This window comes from Primulina huaijiensis, chromosome 4 (genome assembly GCF_012295235.1).
Source record: "Primulina huaijiensis isolate GDHJ02 chromosome 4, ASM1229523v2, whole genome shotgun sequence".
Lineage (NCBI taxonomy): Eukaryota > Viridiplantae > Streptophyta > Magnoliopsida > Lamiales > Gesneriaceae > Primulina > Primulina huaijiensis.
Window position 1 is genome coordinate 24,499,753 of NC_133309.1, and position 15,787 is coordinate 24,515,539.

General features: G+C 35.9%; 1 protein-coding gene across 1 annotated transcript in view; it reads left to right on the plus strand.

Annotated features, from left to right (window-relative positions):
* LOC140975666 (midasin-like) overlaps positions 1 to 15,185 on the plus strand; it is a 39,089-nt gene extending 23,904 nt beyond the window's left edge. Inside the window, exons 41-77 of the mRNA XM_073439509.1 lie at positions 27 to 100; positions 1,190 to 1,331; positions 1,431 to 1,520; positions 1,758 to 1,908; positions 2,044 to 2,192; positions 2,613 to 2,729; positions 3,118 to 3,267; positions 3,375 to 3,551; positions 3,655 to 3,840; positions 4,023 to 4,124; positions 4,202 to 4,423; positions 4,592 to 4,696; positions 5,381 to 5,498; positions 5,575 to 5,705; positions 5,806 to 5,970; positions 6,314 to 6,389; positions 6,482 to 6,594; positions 7,057 to 7,136; positions 7,204 to 7,317; positions 7,522 to 7,590; positions 7,692 to 7,848; positions 8,010 to 8,173; positions 8,254 to 8,312; positions 8,389 to 8,615; positions 8,742 to 8,975; positions 9,750 to 9,971; positions 10,057 to 10,215; positions 10,305 to 10,529; positions 10,672 to 10,962; positions 11,046 to 11,162; positions 11,449 to 11,652; positions 11,751 to 13,457; positions 13,535 to 13,816; positions 13,963 to 14,142; positions 14,292 to 14,423; positions 14,519 to 14,644; positions 14,731 to 15,185. Of these exons, the coding sequence (XP_073295610.1) occupies positions 27 to 100; positions 1,190 to 1,331; positions 1,431 to 1,520; positions 1,758 to 1,908; positions 2,044 to 2,192; positions 2,613 to 2,729; positions 3,118 to 3,267; positions 3,375 to 3,551; positions 3,655 to 3,840; positions 4,023 to 4,124; positions 4,202 to 4,423; positions 4,592 to 4,696; positions 5,381 to 5,498; positions 5,575 to 5,705; positions 5,806 to 5,970; positions 6,314 to 6,389; positions 6,482 to 6,594; positions 7,057 to 7,136; positions 7,204 to 7,317; positions 7,522 to 7,590; positions 7,692 to 7,848; positions 8,010 to 8,173; positions 8,254 to 8,312; positions 8,389 to 8,615; positions 8,742 to 8,975; positions 9,750 to 9,971; positions 10,057 to 10,215; positions 10,305 to 10,529; positions 10,672 to 10,962; positions 11,046 to 11,162; positions 11,449 to 11,652; positions 11,751 to 13,457; positions 13,535 to 13,816; positions 13,963 to 14,142; positions 14,292 to 14,423; positions 14,519 to 14,644; positions 14,731 to 14,766 (7,053 nt within the window). The 3' untranslated portion in view covers positions 14,767 to 15,185. The remainder of the gene's footprint in view (positions 1 to 26; positions 101 to 1,189; positions 1,332 to 1,430; positions 1,521 to 1,757; positions 1,909 to 2,043; positions 2,193 to 2,612; positions 2,730 to 3,117; positions 3,268 to 3,374; positions 3,552 to 3,654; positions 3,841 to 4,022; positions 4,125 to 4,201; positions 4,424 to 4,591; positions 4,697 to 5,380; positions 5,499 to 5,574; positions 5,706 to 5,805; positions 5,971 to 6,313; positions 6,390 to 6,481; positions 6,595 to 7,056; positions 7,137 to 7,203; positions 7,318 to 7,521; positions 7,591 to 7,691; positions 7,849 to 8,009; positions 8,174 to 8,253; positions 8,313 to 8,388; positions 8,616 to 8,741; positions 8,976 to 9,749; positions 9,972 to 10,056; positions 10,216 to 10,304; positions 10,530 to 10,671; positions 10,963 to 11,045; positions 11,163 to 11,448; positions 11,653 to 11,750; positions 13,458 to 13,534; positions 13,817 to 13,962; positions 14,143 to 14,291; positions 14,424 to 14,518; positions 14,645 to 14,730) is intronic.
* Positions 15,186 to 15,787: the final 602 nt, after the last annotated feature.

The following is a 15,787-nucleotide window of genomic DNA, read 5'->3' on the forward strand; positions in this document are numbered from 1 at the left end:
AATTTTTTTATACCTTCTCCCTTCAGATTCCAGGCTATGATACTTTGATCCCTTACAAACTTTTCCGACCTCTGAAATCAGTATTGGTCAGCCATATTTTGTAAGTCCTTTTCTGAATCAATAAATTTAACTTGCTACTTTGAATTTGTTTCCTTTTCTAGCCTTGTAAGGAAATAAGTCTGAATCATTTAGTCTATGTAATTTGTTAGTTTAAATTTGTGATTTTCACTTTCAGCCTTGTATTATTAAAATAAGTTCTTTGTATCTCAATAAGCTCCAATCTGCTGAGTCCTCTTCTCATATCTTATGTTGTACTAATAATAATAAAAATTTGGCAAGTTTTTGTACGGGTTGTAAATTTCATGTTAACAAATTCTATTTGAATTTATGTAGAAAAGATAAAATACTGATCATATCAAAAGTGAAATAGATTAATCAATATGTTGTCAACTGAGTTTCCTTTGAGATTTTGATATGGTTTTTCTATTCAAATCTTCCAACATTATGGACACAAAACATCATCTCTTTTCTTGTTCTTGAGTTTTCAGTCAACTCATTTAAGTCTCCATTCTTGCAAGTCATTATGTAAGTGTTAGGACCCGCTCTAATCGCAATTTCTTTCCTTGATTTACTCCATTTTCTTAATATCTGTTTGCTTTCTGCAAGACTCGTGTCAACGACTTCCACTTGGTTGACTCTAAGCTAGAAGAAAGTACCCTTATACGATAGACCTAAGAATTACAAAGACTTCTTAGTGCTGTAATAATCGTATAGATTACCCGTTCACCTCATTTTAAACATTATATGCAATTTGAAAATGAATCATGTCAATTGGTGTTGTCTACTTCTCTATTCTAGAAATATTTATTATCATTATCGCTGCTAGAAGTTGGTATGTGAATATCACCGTCCAATTTTCACACATTTTCAAACTCTATATGTTAGATAGACATGTCCACTGCACCCATTTTTATGTATGTACTATGAATCTTAAATTGTTAAGGGTGCTACTTGTAATCATAGTTAAATGCTGCTAGCTCATGTTTTTCATCTCTTAAATTATACTTGTGAGGTTCCTTCCTGTTGTAGTATTTTTTGGTATTTTCTTTAATTTCTTTCATCAATTTTTCAAGACTTCCAACACCCATCAAATTTGTTTGATTCTTTTATGCATTCCTATAAAAATCAGGCAAAAAAAAGAATCTGTTAGAGAGTACACGGCGCATATGCTCAAGCTTAGGGTCGCTTCACATAACATCTGGCACAGTTCTGCGAATGTGGTTAAATCACATGACATGATGCTCTCTGCTGCACGTTCTCTCTTCCAGCAGGTACTCATTTTGATTTGACGAAATGATTTTGATCATCATTTTCAAAGGAAAACCTTGGCACATCCTGATTGACCTCCCCCCTCTGTATCGTACTCGTAGATTATTTATGCACACAAAAAATCATTTGAAGATTCCAGTTTTGCAAATATCAGATCTGCCTTCCAATCAATCCATAGATCGAAGGATACGGTACATCTCCGTTCTTGCTTACCTTTTTGTATGTCATAAAATTCACTCAGTAGATATTTTGTGAATATGCTTCTGTAGTTTTGGGTGAACTTTTTATTCGTTTGGTGACATTGCATTTGGCACTAGAGACTAGAGATGGTTCCCCTTAAAAAATTGAATTTAGCCTTTTGATTGCGTGGTAGTTTCCTGCCAATTGGTTTCAAGTCCACTTGTGTGACTTGGTGTCTAATATTGCAGAAAGCAAGTATCAAGAATCTGGTTTCTCTTCTAGGTTCATCAAACCACCATGTATTTACATCATTGATTGATTCCTTGATCGAGCCATTGCTGAATGAACTTTATCCAGAGCCATTGCTGAATGAACTTTATTCTCTGCGCCCCTCTGATGGTTTGTACATAATATACTATTGTGTTTCGGTTATAAATTTTTGGTGGTGATACTTTGCTTGATCTTGTGGCACTTTCTTTACTTTCTGTTAATATATTTGTCCTCACAGTTTCACTTGAAACTTTTTCGATATAGAGCAAAGAATCGGATATGCATGGCTACGAATTGGTTGCTTGCGCTACAATCTTTTGATCTGCTGTGATGACCTTGATCCAACTGTAAAATATTCTATCAAGTATTCTGAAGTTACAGAAATGATAGCTTCACTTGAGCTCGAGATTCAGGTATTTTCCATCATTTGATTCTTGCAGCGAAAATTCATCCACACTGTTGACTGTACACTTCTTGTCATCTGCATGTCAGTTTGATACTGTATAATTTTCTCCATGCAAGGTATAGGATCTACCGTTTTCTTGCACACTGATTAACAAACTGTGAGACAAATATTAAATTAATTCTAATTCTGAGGGTTTGATTGTCCAAATTGTATGTATGATCCAATAGAGTGTGATTTGGTTTATTTTGGTCTGTATTTTTGCCTTAAATGCTGCAATTCATTGTGGCTGCTTATGATTTTTACTTTGTGGTTCGGAAACAGTTTAGAGACAAATCCTTGGATTCATAGCCTATTTTAGGTTTCAGTTTTTGGAACCCTTGCCTTGGTTTTAGATCTAGTTTATTTTCCTATCTCGTCGTTGTCGCAGGTTCGGAAAGAATGCATGTATTTAGCTGGAAGTACACCTTTGGGAGACGCTATTATTTACAACAGAATAAACTTGCTAGAAAGGCTCAACTCCGAGAGGAGAAGGCTGAGAAGAAAGGTCCACAAGTCTCTCTGATTTTTTCTTCGGATAAATGTTTTTTATATTTATTTTATAAGCATCAGTGAAAAGGTTGAATTATGTATTAATAGCTGAATGTATCCACCTTTTCATATCCACCAAGTTCCCTTCCACCCTTAATTGTTCTGAAATGATTTTTTTTTATGTTAAAAATTAGAGGCGAGATACTAAATCTTAACTTTAAATGAAGGTCTAGTGTTAGTTCATAATATTTGCAGCAAGTTGATGCTATAATATGTATTTTTTGTGATAGAGGTCTTTTATACCGTGAGATCTTTCGTCAATATAAGTTTTATTACTTATTATTATGTTTTTGTGTGGAAAAGTGATTCTCACATATACCTGCTGATGTCTACCCCTGTATCAGATGGTGTTTCGTCCCAATCCAGAAAATTTTAAAAAATTGAAGCATGAATGTGATGATATTCTTAACTTTGTTGCAACTTTGGTTGCCTGGATGAAGAATGTTAAAAGTCCAAGAACTCAACTGATCATTGACCAATTGCGTAATTGGCAGGTAGTTTTTAACTTGTGATCAACTTTTTTCCGTTAAAATTCTTGTATTTTGTCTGCTTTGTATGCAAAAATTCTGTTTTTTTCCTTCAAATATTTTGTTATTTTCAGGGGACAACATCGTGCTTCATTGATAGATTATCAAATGAATACTCAGCATACCTTGATGTAATTGAACCTGTTCAGGCTGCACTTTATGAAATGAAATTAGGCTTGTCATTCTTTGTTCCTCCTGTACTGTATAAACAGTGCAATGCTAACGGACAGCAGAATATGGAGCAGTGTCTGGTTAGTTTAAGACATGTTTCTTTATCAGAACTATCTTTTATTTTGCCTTTTTGTTTTTGTTTTGCGTATCTTTTGCCTTTGACTCTGGAAGTGTCTTCGACAGGGTGCAATCTATGAATTTATGAGATTCCCTAGAGGCTATGCCTCAAAAATCATTTCAGTGAATGCTGGTCGGAATCCAGAACTTTCAATTCATGATAGTGATTTATCAATGAGTATTGCAGGAATCAACATGGATTTGCTTAAAAAAATAACCAGCTCTACGTGTGACTCGGGTTGTGATACAATGGTATGCGAATTTGTGCTGTAATCGGAAATTTGAGTTTCCTTTTTGTTTTAATGAGTGACTTAGTATTACTGTATTAGTGATAAACATCATGGTCTGCTCATATGAAGGCAGGGGATGACCATGCTATTCCACCACTATTCTGAATTATCACATCGCTTAATATTTTGTTATCTCTTAAGCAGGACTCAAGTTTACGATTCAATATTGCTGTTTACCACAATGTTCTGGCTCGAATTAAAATTTCTGCAGCTGATGCACGTATCCTTGGTGATGCTCCCTTTAAGGTGAGAATTCTTGCCTGCGTTGCTGAGCCGGTAGTTCATCCATTGCAATCATTTTATGCTGTACCATGTTTTGTCAGGTCTTGCAAGAGATATTTGATAAGGTTTCCCGGTATTGGTTGAATTGGATGGATCAGAAACATCAGATAAAGGCAAAGGAGGTTCAATGGTTCAAATTCAGAGCTCGTGCATTCAAGATAGAGAGCATCACGCAAATTGATGTATCAAAATTTTCAAATTTGCTTGCAAAAGATAGCTTCTTAGAGTGGCAGGAGATGCTTTCCGAAGAACTAGATGGGAAGGTAAAAATATTTTTGGCCCCAATCTTGTCCTTTCTCTGTCCCCGCAGTAACAGAAGCACATACATTTATCATGTTCTCAGTATTTTTCAATGGACATGCATATGCATTTGTGGGTCTACAAATCAAAGCGTGAGATCTATATGAGGGAGTACCATTTTTTCCATGCAGATTGAAACTATGGAGAATGATTGGAACTTAGTCGAAGAATCCGATTTGGGTGACATGGTCAACATGCACAATCAGTTATTTGGTTCGATGGACCTTGTTAAAAAAGTAAGCTTACCTGGAACATTTTGTGGATTTTAGAACTTAATGTGTGGTGTAAGTTCATAATGTCAAACCTATAACATGTTCTACAAGTCTAAATGGCAACACTCATATAAAACCAGAAAATTTCCTCTCAAAAATTTGTTTTCAAGAAAGCAATTATAATCTGCGAACAAATATACTAATAAAGAAATGTTGAGAATTTTCAATTTAACTGGACCATTGGTTTTGGTGGAATCTTCAAATTTGTTGTCATGATGGATGTGGAACCATGCAGAAGTTATTATGCCACCTATATGTATGCTAATGAAATTCTGGAGAGAGTAATACATTTGCCTTGCTCATATGACCAGTAGTTATTGCATTGTAAATATGTTTCTTGTTTATGCTGGTTTTTGTATTACCAAGTAATTTGGTAATTGTTGTGTGATTTTACAACATGCCCATATTTCCCCGAGCTTGAGAACAGATTTGTTATGATATGCAAACGTAAGTTATCATCTAGTTATGACATATGTTGGAAGCACACTATGTATTTTGAGTTTAGGGAAGATGAATGCTATTGCTTGTTCTCGATTCGTATATGTTACTTTCGAGTGGATCTCGTTGACTTTATTTTCTGGAGAACCTTATTGAATTGCATTAAGCTCTTTTTCTCACTTCTACTTGTTGACAAAATTTCATAAACAGTTTTCCAGTAGTCAAGTGTCTGATTCAGAGAGCATGTATCCAAAAAAAAGTGTTTCTGATGCGGAGAGGCTGTCTTCGTTCCATGGCACTTACATGCTTGGAATGGAAATGATGCAAGGTGATTATTGTTGCTTGATTCGTCCCTATTATTTTTTTCGTACTTGATCAAAATTCTTGTGTTCTATTTATTCCAGGTTTAAATGGTTCATTCTCCTCCATTTTCGATGCAAAGATTGCTCCAGAGCACTTACTTTGCCTCTGTTTGGAGCATGCTAATAAGTTCGGCCATTCTACAAAAGCAACTTCTGCATACAACTTTTACAAGGTGATTTTTTCCTTCCATATTTGCTTTTCTAATTTTCTTACGACACGGTATTTTCTAAAAAAATTTCTTATGTTTCCTCTCTCTTCGGTTCTCATTTCAGGATTCAAATTCGCCCGTGTTGGCAAAATTGGTTGAGCCGGTTTCCATTCTTAAACAGAGAATATTGTTTCTGTTGAAAGAATGGGATGATCATCCTGCTCTTCAAAAAATTTTGGAAGTTATTGACATGATTTTAGCTCTACCTCTTGACACTCCACTTGCCAAGGTATATTATTTTCATGCTTGTTTACTACAGAGAGTCGCATGTTATGGCAATTAGTAAAAATATGCATTATTTACTGGAGGTGAAATTCTTGTTCCTTGGTGAGATGAAATATTAGCCCAACATACTGTGTTCTATTCTAGAATAAAAACTCTTGATTTTGAACAGTAGATATGGACTTGAGATGACTGTTTAGGCCATTTCCAGATCCTATATCTTCCCAACCCCAATCCCAGTCCCAGATGACAATGTTACATATTATATTCAGATAATTCTAGTATCATTTATTCTGGATCTATATTTTTAGCTCCTAACATTTAAGTGTCACTTAATTTTCTTTTTGAAGGCTCTTTCGGGTTTGCAGTTCCTGCTTAGCAGGATACGAACTGCGCGAGAAACAGTGGTGAAATTTCCTCTATCAGGTAACTTATCTACTTTCAAATTCATTATTATTGGCTTTCTGATGAAACATAAATCATCTTATTTGTTGTCCCTCTGAATTTTGTATTTCTAGATCAATTGGAACCAATTTTCGCCGTGATTTCTTCATGGCGTAAGTTGGAGTTTGAATCTTGGCCTGCACTGCTAGATGAAGTTGAATCTCAGATTGAAAGAAGTGCTGCAAAAGTAGGATTCTAATTTCCTGTTTTTTATTTTTCTTGGCCACTCTCTAGTTGAAGCAGACGTACTGTTGAACTTTCCTTTACAATGACAATCATATGAACCAAGTATACGACAACACACAACACACAGGCCTTTATCCCACTAAGTGGGTCGGCTCATATTAACCAAGTATCTCAACTCAAAACTAGGATATTTGATATAGCATGACTTCCTTTCTCATGCATTTTGAAATTCAATTTTAATTTGGGTTGCATTTGACAGTTAATTGTGCTTTTATTGGTGTCATTAAAATAATCAATTCATCATTGCTATAAGTAACCTCAACTTGGTATGCAAACCAAGCTTAGTAGAATGGATAGTATTGTAGCTCCTAGCAAGCCAAACTTTTGTTTTATGCATCAAACTCTCCTTTTCATGTCCTATCATGCAATTGATGTTTTAGTTTTTTCTTGTACTTCCTTGCAGTTGTGGTTTCCGTTGTATTCAGTTTTTCAACGTTGCCATACTGGTGATATCAATCAATACAAGCTATCAACAATTGGAAGGCACGTGTTCAGTCTTTATTTTCTTGAATTTTTGTTGAGAAACTGCTAATACTGAATAAATATGCAGCATGGAAGATTTTTTTAGGACATCCAGGGTTGGAGACTTTAAAAAGCAACTTCAATTAGTTCTCTCTCTCCATGGGCATATTATCAGAGAGAGAAGACAAATGTCTGATGAAAGGTAAAACAGAATTGCACGTTTTTGTTTAGGTTTTTCTGTGTAGTAGTCTTTCAGCTATCTTCTTGTAGTAATACTGGCTCTTTGCCTCTGTGACAGATTGACATTAACCTTTTGTTTTCATTCAATAGTTTGGGCATGAAGCCATTTTATTATTTATTTCGAAAGGATAAAGATTGTGTTGATAATGTCTAATGAATTGTGCAGCCCTTGTCAAGTGGAGAATGTGAAAATTTTATACAATACTTTTGGCTTCTGTGTGCAATTCTTGCCAAGGTAAGAGTCCAGTTTCCTGAAATTCGGGGTCCATAATGCTTGTCTCAAAACATCTTATGTGAGTTTTTTTGGAAATTAATATTTCTTTATTTCTGCAAAAGAATTTTGGAACATATCCAAACACACAGAAGAAACATCGAGATGGAGTTGACGGCATTTTTGAAGAAATGCCGTTGGGACCACATTGAGAATCACTTGGCCTTTGAAAGCATGAAAAGAACCAGACAAGAATTAAAAAAGATCGTACAAAAGTTTATGGTAAGCATATGATCTCTATCAACGAGACAGATTTGAATCAATGCACTTCTACAAAATATTGTGACATATGTTGTGTATGTGGTCATTTGTTTGCTGATCGATGCATGTCCATTTTCCCTTTCAATGCCTTGTAATTTATCTTCTTTGTCTTATCTTCACAGGACCTGCTCCAACAACCTCTGATTCCTTTCCTTGAACAAGCCCCTAAGGCGGAGATAAACAACCAATCTATTCAAGGCATTGGCCACCTTCCTGATCCCTATGATATAAGAAGGAATCTTCTTGATACTGTCTGCAACCGAGCACAATGTAAAGCTAAAGACAGGTGGACTTTTATTTCCTTTTGTTTCATGTATTTTTCTGCATTTTTGCATAAAGTATTAAACCTTAACCCCTTTGTAGCAGCTCGGCGTGGTTTGCCAATTGGTGGGAAACTGTAGAGTTGAGTTTGCAAAATATAGGAGGTAGTCTCCAAATTATCTCATCTTAATTGCATACGGCTTGTTTCGTTGTTTGTTTAAATGCTTCCAAGCTATGCAGGAAATATGGATGACATCAACTGCAGCGTTCCTTCACCATCTTCATGCCTTTCATACTGGGAAAGAAAAGAGTCATGGCATACAATCGGAAAAATTTACACCTCTCTACTTCACTCTGACGAACTTTGGGAGAATAAACATAAGAATTTGAGGAAAAGGAGAGCATTCTCTGACCTTTTGAGACTCCTTGATAATTGTGGCTTGTCCAAGCGTAGAACATTTGTCAAGGTAATATTGCAGTATATATATTTTTGTTATTCTTGATTTTATTTGTGGCCTTATGGGTCCCAACTTACAATTCAATCTTAAAAATCAATATACTACTTTTCAATTGATTTCTGCTATATCATGTAGGATGAATTTAGGAGATCCTGGCTTCTGCAGCCATCTTATGACGTGCAACATTTACTGTTGTCTGAAAGTGATATTTCTTCTGGAAATTCCGATTTTGATCTTGACCTCTTTCAGAGCTCATCCAGTGAGGCTATATGGAATACAGCCAATAAATACTATTTCAAGAGCATTTCTTCAATGCAAACTCTAGAGCAAATAAGTCAGAATTTCCATAAGGATTTTAGTCTCGTACAGGTACATGGTAGAGAAAATTATTTCAATTTGATGAAATCGTGGATTTGCTGTTAGATCTATGTTCATAATTGGATATTGAGGTATAACTAAAATGATATTTTCCGTGACCCAATAAAGAAGACATAGGAGCTTTTTCTCGTATTGCTGATTTATTTTTCTGTATGCCTTCGTCAAAAACATCTTTATCTTTGTTAGTATGGTAGTTTTGAAATTTTATTATTGAATAAAAGGCAGTGTTGTAAATGGCGGTGTAAGGCGGCTGAATTTTTTTATACTACTTTTATTATATTGCAATATATGCATAAATTAAATGATGTTTATGCATAAATAATCTTCATACAAAAGAATACAATTTATACAAGGTACAAATAAAGATTTATCACCATGTTAATACCAAAAAACGTAATATACTATTGTGATAATAGTTCTAACCTAGGTGGCCGGTCAACGGCGGAGGTTTGAGGCAGAAGAAGGTAGGGCATGTAGCACTTGTGGTTCATTGGGTTGACTATTGTGTTTTGAAGAGGAGAGAGTGCATAATGTATTAATAAAGTTGGATTTCAAAATTTTGTTGACTTTTGACTGCCTAAACCCACCTCGTCCTGCCCATCTCACCTTCAACCGCCTACATAACCACCTCGGGCAAAGGCGGTGCGGTTGATGGCTGCCTCCTGTCTAGGCGGCCGCCTCCCGCCATTTAGAACACCGATAAAAAGATGTTTAGTGCCTCTGTATTTCCTCAGTTATGATGTAATATTATCCTCTCATATATAGGTCCAAACATCAGGTTCTTATGTTGATCATCTTCTTGAGATTCAACAAGAGCAAAGGTCTGCTGCATATCTTTTTGCAGAAAAACTCAAATGCTTGAGACAATGCATGTTGCGATTATCAAATTTGTTCTCCAGTTCCATTCATTCGGCTGAGGACACTATCAACGATTTCTCTTTTTCGAAGAACCAATACCCCACTTTCAAATGCATGAGGCAACAAAAGGTTCTCTACCTGTAACTTAACCTGAAGCAACTGGTTGATATTCTTTTACCTCAAAGTCTGACCACTTTTTCTGCAACTGTTGCAGCAACTCTTCGATGGTTTCTGTACCATGATATATGAAGCACATTTGTTGCTGCTAACATTTGAGAACACTCATCTGAGCACTTGTTCAACTGTCAAAAGTGGAGCTGAAAAGATTCGTTTGTTCATTCAGAAAATCCGTGATGACTTTCAGAAATCTAAGGTATGTGTTTAGTTATGATGCTGTTGGGCATCTATTTTGGTTTGAATTTTGAAAAATGACATCTTATTTTAACTGACACTTACTGACAGGATTTGCTGGATCGCCATCTTCTGGGAAGTAATGGAAATGTAGCAATGAATGAAATTGAGTTGCAACCTTATGGTGTGACTAAAGAAATGGAGCTGTTGGTAAAAGAAAACTTTCAGTTAATTAAGACCTTCAAAAACAATCTTTCCGCACTCCGTGATACAGAAGATGGAAAAGTGGCTGTTACAGATATCCTGATTGGGCATTTCGAAGATTTATTTAAAGAGGTAGATGCTAAATCCATACAAAAAACACAGTTGGTCTTTGAGCTTGATGGTATCTTGTGATGATAAATGAACATGTTTATATTATTTTCTATGAAGAAAATGCTTGATAGAACTCCAATTTGAGCATTCTAACATTTTTCAGGCTCAAAGAATTTCCAAAGAGTTTAATTCTTCTTTACAAGAAAGAAATCTCCCAAATAGTGGTGACAGGAATCCAGATCACGGTGATGGAAATGTAACTGAATCAAATTCGGGTTTTCATGATCCCCTTGAGAGCACATATGAGAATGTCCTGGGTGTATTTCAGAGAGTTACGTCTTTGAAGTGTGATTTTGCACTTACTGAAGAGTCACTGATAGATATGAAGAAGTGGAAAACCTTATTTGAGAAAGATACCGAACTTTTACAGTTGGACCTTATTAATAAATCTGCTGTAAGTTCATGCATAATGTATTCTCCTTGAAGAATTTAAATTTATGATATTTAAATTGTTGCTTGCTCTTATTATTTTCTCAGGTAGGAGTTCTGAACTCTTATGGAGATGGACGTTTGAGACGTCTGTATGACCTATTGAAAGTGATACTGGCCTTTGGTGATAAACTTTTGAGTGATTTTCTAGAGATCCACAGTGTGGTAAGTTTTTGTGAACTTCTATTTGTAATTGAATTATTTAAGTTTTATCTATTAAGTGGATGATACACAAAGAAAAGTAGGGCAGATGATACCACAATAATATCCAATATGAAAAAATATGCTCACCTCAATTATAGCTTGCTTATAAAATCTGATTCTGTGGCTCGCATAAGTTGCTTTTGTTCTTAACCGGAAGAAGGAAGCATAGGCAGAGATTGAGATGGCTCGATACTTTGTAACACAATGGGATGGTATGCCTGAGGTACTTTATTTCCCTTGCACGTAGGTGTGTATGTTGGCTCATGTGCTCGCCAACATTTTTGCTTCATTATTCGCCAAAGGGCTTGGCACTACTGAAGATCAAGAAAATGAGATTGTGAAAGAAACAACTCAAGATGGAAAGGGCACTGGTATGGGTGAGGGCTCGGGACTGAATGATGTCAGTGATCAAATAAATGATGAAGATCAGCTCCTTGGAACCTCTGACAAGGTATGATATGACGTGTTTCAAGCGGTCAGATACTGACTGTTGTTTTCACAACAAAACATGTCTTGTGATTTTTTTCCTTTTTTCTTTTTAATCTGAAGCCAAATGAAGAGAGGGGTGCTATGTTTGACATTCCAAATGAAAATGAGAAAGGGATAGAGATGGAACAGGAATTTGATGGAGATACATTTAGTGTTAGTGATGATTCTGGAAACGATGGAAATGAAGATGATCAGGATGAGCAACTGGAATCTGCTATGGGAGAAGTTGGTTCAAACGGAGAAATAGTTGATGCGAAACTTGGGGATGGGGATGGGGATGGTGACGATGACAATCACCACGCAAATGAGAAGTACGAGAATGGGCCATCTGTGAAAGTCAAAACTTCCAATGATGAAGAGCTTCGGGCTGGGGAAGATCTTGACACTGTTAATGAGGATGCTGGAGATCTTGATGCAAACATATCCAGTGAACAAAAAGATGAAAATGAAAAAGGTTGTGATGGTGCAGAAGATATGGATATAGACAAAGATGATGCTTTTTCAGATCCGTCGGGGATAAATCTTGATGAGCAGAATCAAAGGACTGAAGAAGATGTTCACATGGACGAGCTAGAAACTACCGAGCCTATGGAAGATGGCGAATCATCAGAGGACTTGAATGCTTTGGATTCAAAGAATGATGAGGAAAAGAGTAATGTAATGAATGAATACCTGGAAAACACAGACTTGGAGCAGTCTGGCAAGAATTCTGAAACAGCCGCCACTGAGGAGAAAGGCTTGGAAAAGGATTCAGGAATGGATATTAGAATGCCAGAGAATAATGCTTTTCACTCTGCTACTAATTTGGTGCATGACAATATTGCGACTGTTCAATCTTTGGGACAACCTAAAGAAGATTTTGAACTAGCTGATATAGGAGATTTTGCAGCAGCAGATGAAATGTTATCCAATTTTAACAAAACTATGAATGAACTTGCTCCAGCAAGTGGTCTACACAATTCCTCGCAATTCGAAGTGAAGGTTGCTGACTCTGAAAACGGGAAGAAATTAAGCCAAGAACAACCCAGAACATCACTACCTCGTTCTGAGTCTGTTATTCCGAAATCTCTGCCGAACCCCTGTCGCAGTGTTGGCAATGCTCTTGATGGATGGAAAGAGAGAGTTAAAGTGTCTCTTGACCTTCAGGATCAAATTGAATACTCGGATGATTTTATGGACGATATCATAGATGAATATGGATATACTGCTGAATATGAGGGTTGTGCTCAAGCACTTGGACCTGCAACAGCTGACCAAATCAATGGAGATGTAGCTCAAAATGATGCCAACAGGGATACAGGGAACACTGATGTGCAAGATCCGTTCACTGATATTAAAATTGACGAACTGACTTCTGAAGCTGGCCCTAACAAAATTTCAGCTTTGCCTTCTGTAGATGACAATAAAAAGCAGCAAGGTAAGTCAGTTTTAGAGAAGCAGCTGAAGGAATCCAAAGAAGGTGATGGTGTTCATGGCTTAGATCAGACTAGAGTGTCGAATTCGGTATCTGTACAAAGGTCCATGCATGAGGACTTCAATCAACTTACCATGTTTCCAATGAGTGATGATGAGCTGGGTAAAGCCCATTGCTCTGAGCAATCCAATGAAGCGAGCGATGATGCGGTCACTCTGTGGAAAAAATATGATTTGCTCACGACAAGGTTGTCTCAGGAGTTATCTGAACAGTTACGTCTGGTCATGGAACCCACTCAAGCTAGCAGGCTCGAAGGGTATTACCGGACTGGTAAAAAAGTTAACATGAGGAAGGTAATTGCGTTGAGATCTAATTTTTGAACTGTTTTCGACGTTGCATGATTGGATCCATCTCATATTTGAATTTCCAGGTAATTACATGTGTTGCCAGCGGTTGGATCAAAGATAATATATGGCTCCGGCGGACCAAGCCAAGTAAACGTGATTACCAAGTTGTCATTGCTGTGGATGATTCCCGCAGCATGTCAGAAGGTCATTGTGGAGGTTTTGCCATTGAAGCATTGGTGGCAGTTTGTCGTGCAATGTCCCTGCTGGATGTGGGAAAAATGGCTGTGGCAAGTTTTGGGAGGCAGGGTAACATCAAATTGCTGCACAACTTTGACCAATCTTTTACTGCTGAGGCTGGGATCAAGGTTCGTTTCTCTGCCACTACCTTTTATTTGTTATAATTTAAAGTCATCTTCTTGTATGTAAGACTCAAAATAGGATAATATACTGAGTTTAACCTATGCTTCCTGTAATGTAAATCATACTTGCCTACACTGTTACCATGGGACAGATGATATCAAATTTGACCTTTAAGCAAGAGAACAAGATCACTGAAGAACCCATGGCTGATCTAGTGAAATATCTGAAGAACATGCTCGACACTGCTGCCATGCATGCACGGCTCCCTTCAGGGTACAATCCTCTCCAGCAGCTTGTATTGATTATATCTGATGGCCGCCTTACTGAGAAGGTGAACTCTTCATTAAGTTCCTAAAATCTAGTTGTTCAATTTTATTTAATTTTCTGTGTTCGGAAGAAGCAGCATTTATGCATTACCTGTGTTATTTTTCAATTAACAACCTTTTAATGGTTTATTATTTTTGGTTCTCACCCTCACAGAAAAAATTGAAACATTATGTCAGAGATATCTTGAGCAAGAAACGCATGGTCGCGTTCCTGCTTCTTGATAGCCCAAAGTCAGACCCAAAGTCAAAGTCAAATGAGTCCATCGAGTCCATCATAGACCTTAAGGTAATTCATGCCTATTCAATCAGTCTCTTAATTTCGTTTATTAGCTAATTATATCCCCACCTTTGTAAGGATACTCACGTGATTGCAACTTCCAGGAATTTAATTATGAGGGGGAAGAGATGAAGGAGTCCAAATATTTAGACTCATTTCCTTTCCCATTCTATGTTGTTCTGAAGAACATCGAAGCACTTCCCAGAGCACTTGCAGATCTTTTGAGACAAGTAAGTTTCAAATAATAATCTGATCGTGTTGTATCTTTCTTGAATGTGAAACCTAATCGTGATACTTGTCAACTTGTTCCAATCAGTGGTTTGAGCTTATTCAATACTCAAATGAGCAATGACAAGGAATGAGTATGAGCAATGACAAGGAATGAGTACATTTTTCCCCATTTCTCACACTAACGGATGGGAATGGTGCCCCATAATCTTCAGTACATGCTCGACTTTCTGCCAACCAGCTCGTGGTGATAATCGTCAAGGCTAGGAATGATGTACAAATGGGCATTGGAGAAAGAACTGTGGTTGCATACTGATTCAACATATGTCAGCTCGATCATATCGAATATTTTGAAGAACGTGGCCAAAAAACACCCTATGCGCATACTTAAATAGCCATCCATACAATGATAAATTTACCATTCTTTTTTATTATTATTGTAAGGAACGAGAGGCGCATTATTATTATCAATTGATATTATTAAAAATTAGTGAAAAATGATTAGATATTTAAATTGAAAAAAATGATAGAAATTATCATTTATTGCAGTACATATATTTCATATTTATGATATATCTTTCTTTTTTAAGAAATGACATTTTGACGAGAAATTACTTATTTTTGACAAAAATTTTGTTTTTATGTATATATTGATGTAACCTATTGAATTAAAGATGATATTTATGTGGAAGATTTTGAATCACATATTTGTGTAAGAATTTAACAAAATAACTAATTATATCAATGAATGCATATTCTAATTTTTTTAAATTATTTTTTACTTTTATGACTTGTTTAATTTTTGTATATTTCTTGTTATTGATCATAATTCAATCTTCTGTCTTTTTCTTTGATAATTTATCGTTTTCAACATTTTCAATTTTGACATTTATGTTTTGTTAATAATCAATTATATCTTATTTTTTGCATGATTATGTTAAATCTTTCATTTTAGTGATTAATCTGGAATATAATTATTATATGGAATATTATTTATTCTGTTTTTTTCTCTATTTTATAAATAATGAAATAAGAGACCACTCCAAAGAAATTCTTAAAGCTTATTTTTAATTAGATTTCAGTTTTAGTGTCACAGAATATTTGGCTTCAATCATAATGTTAATTTTTTGTAGTTTAACTCGTTG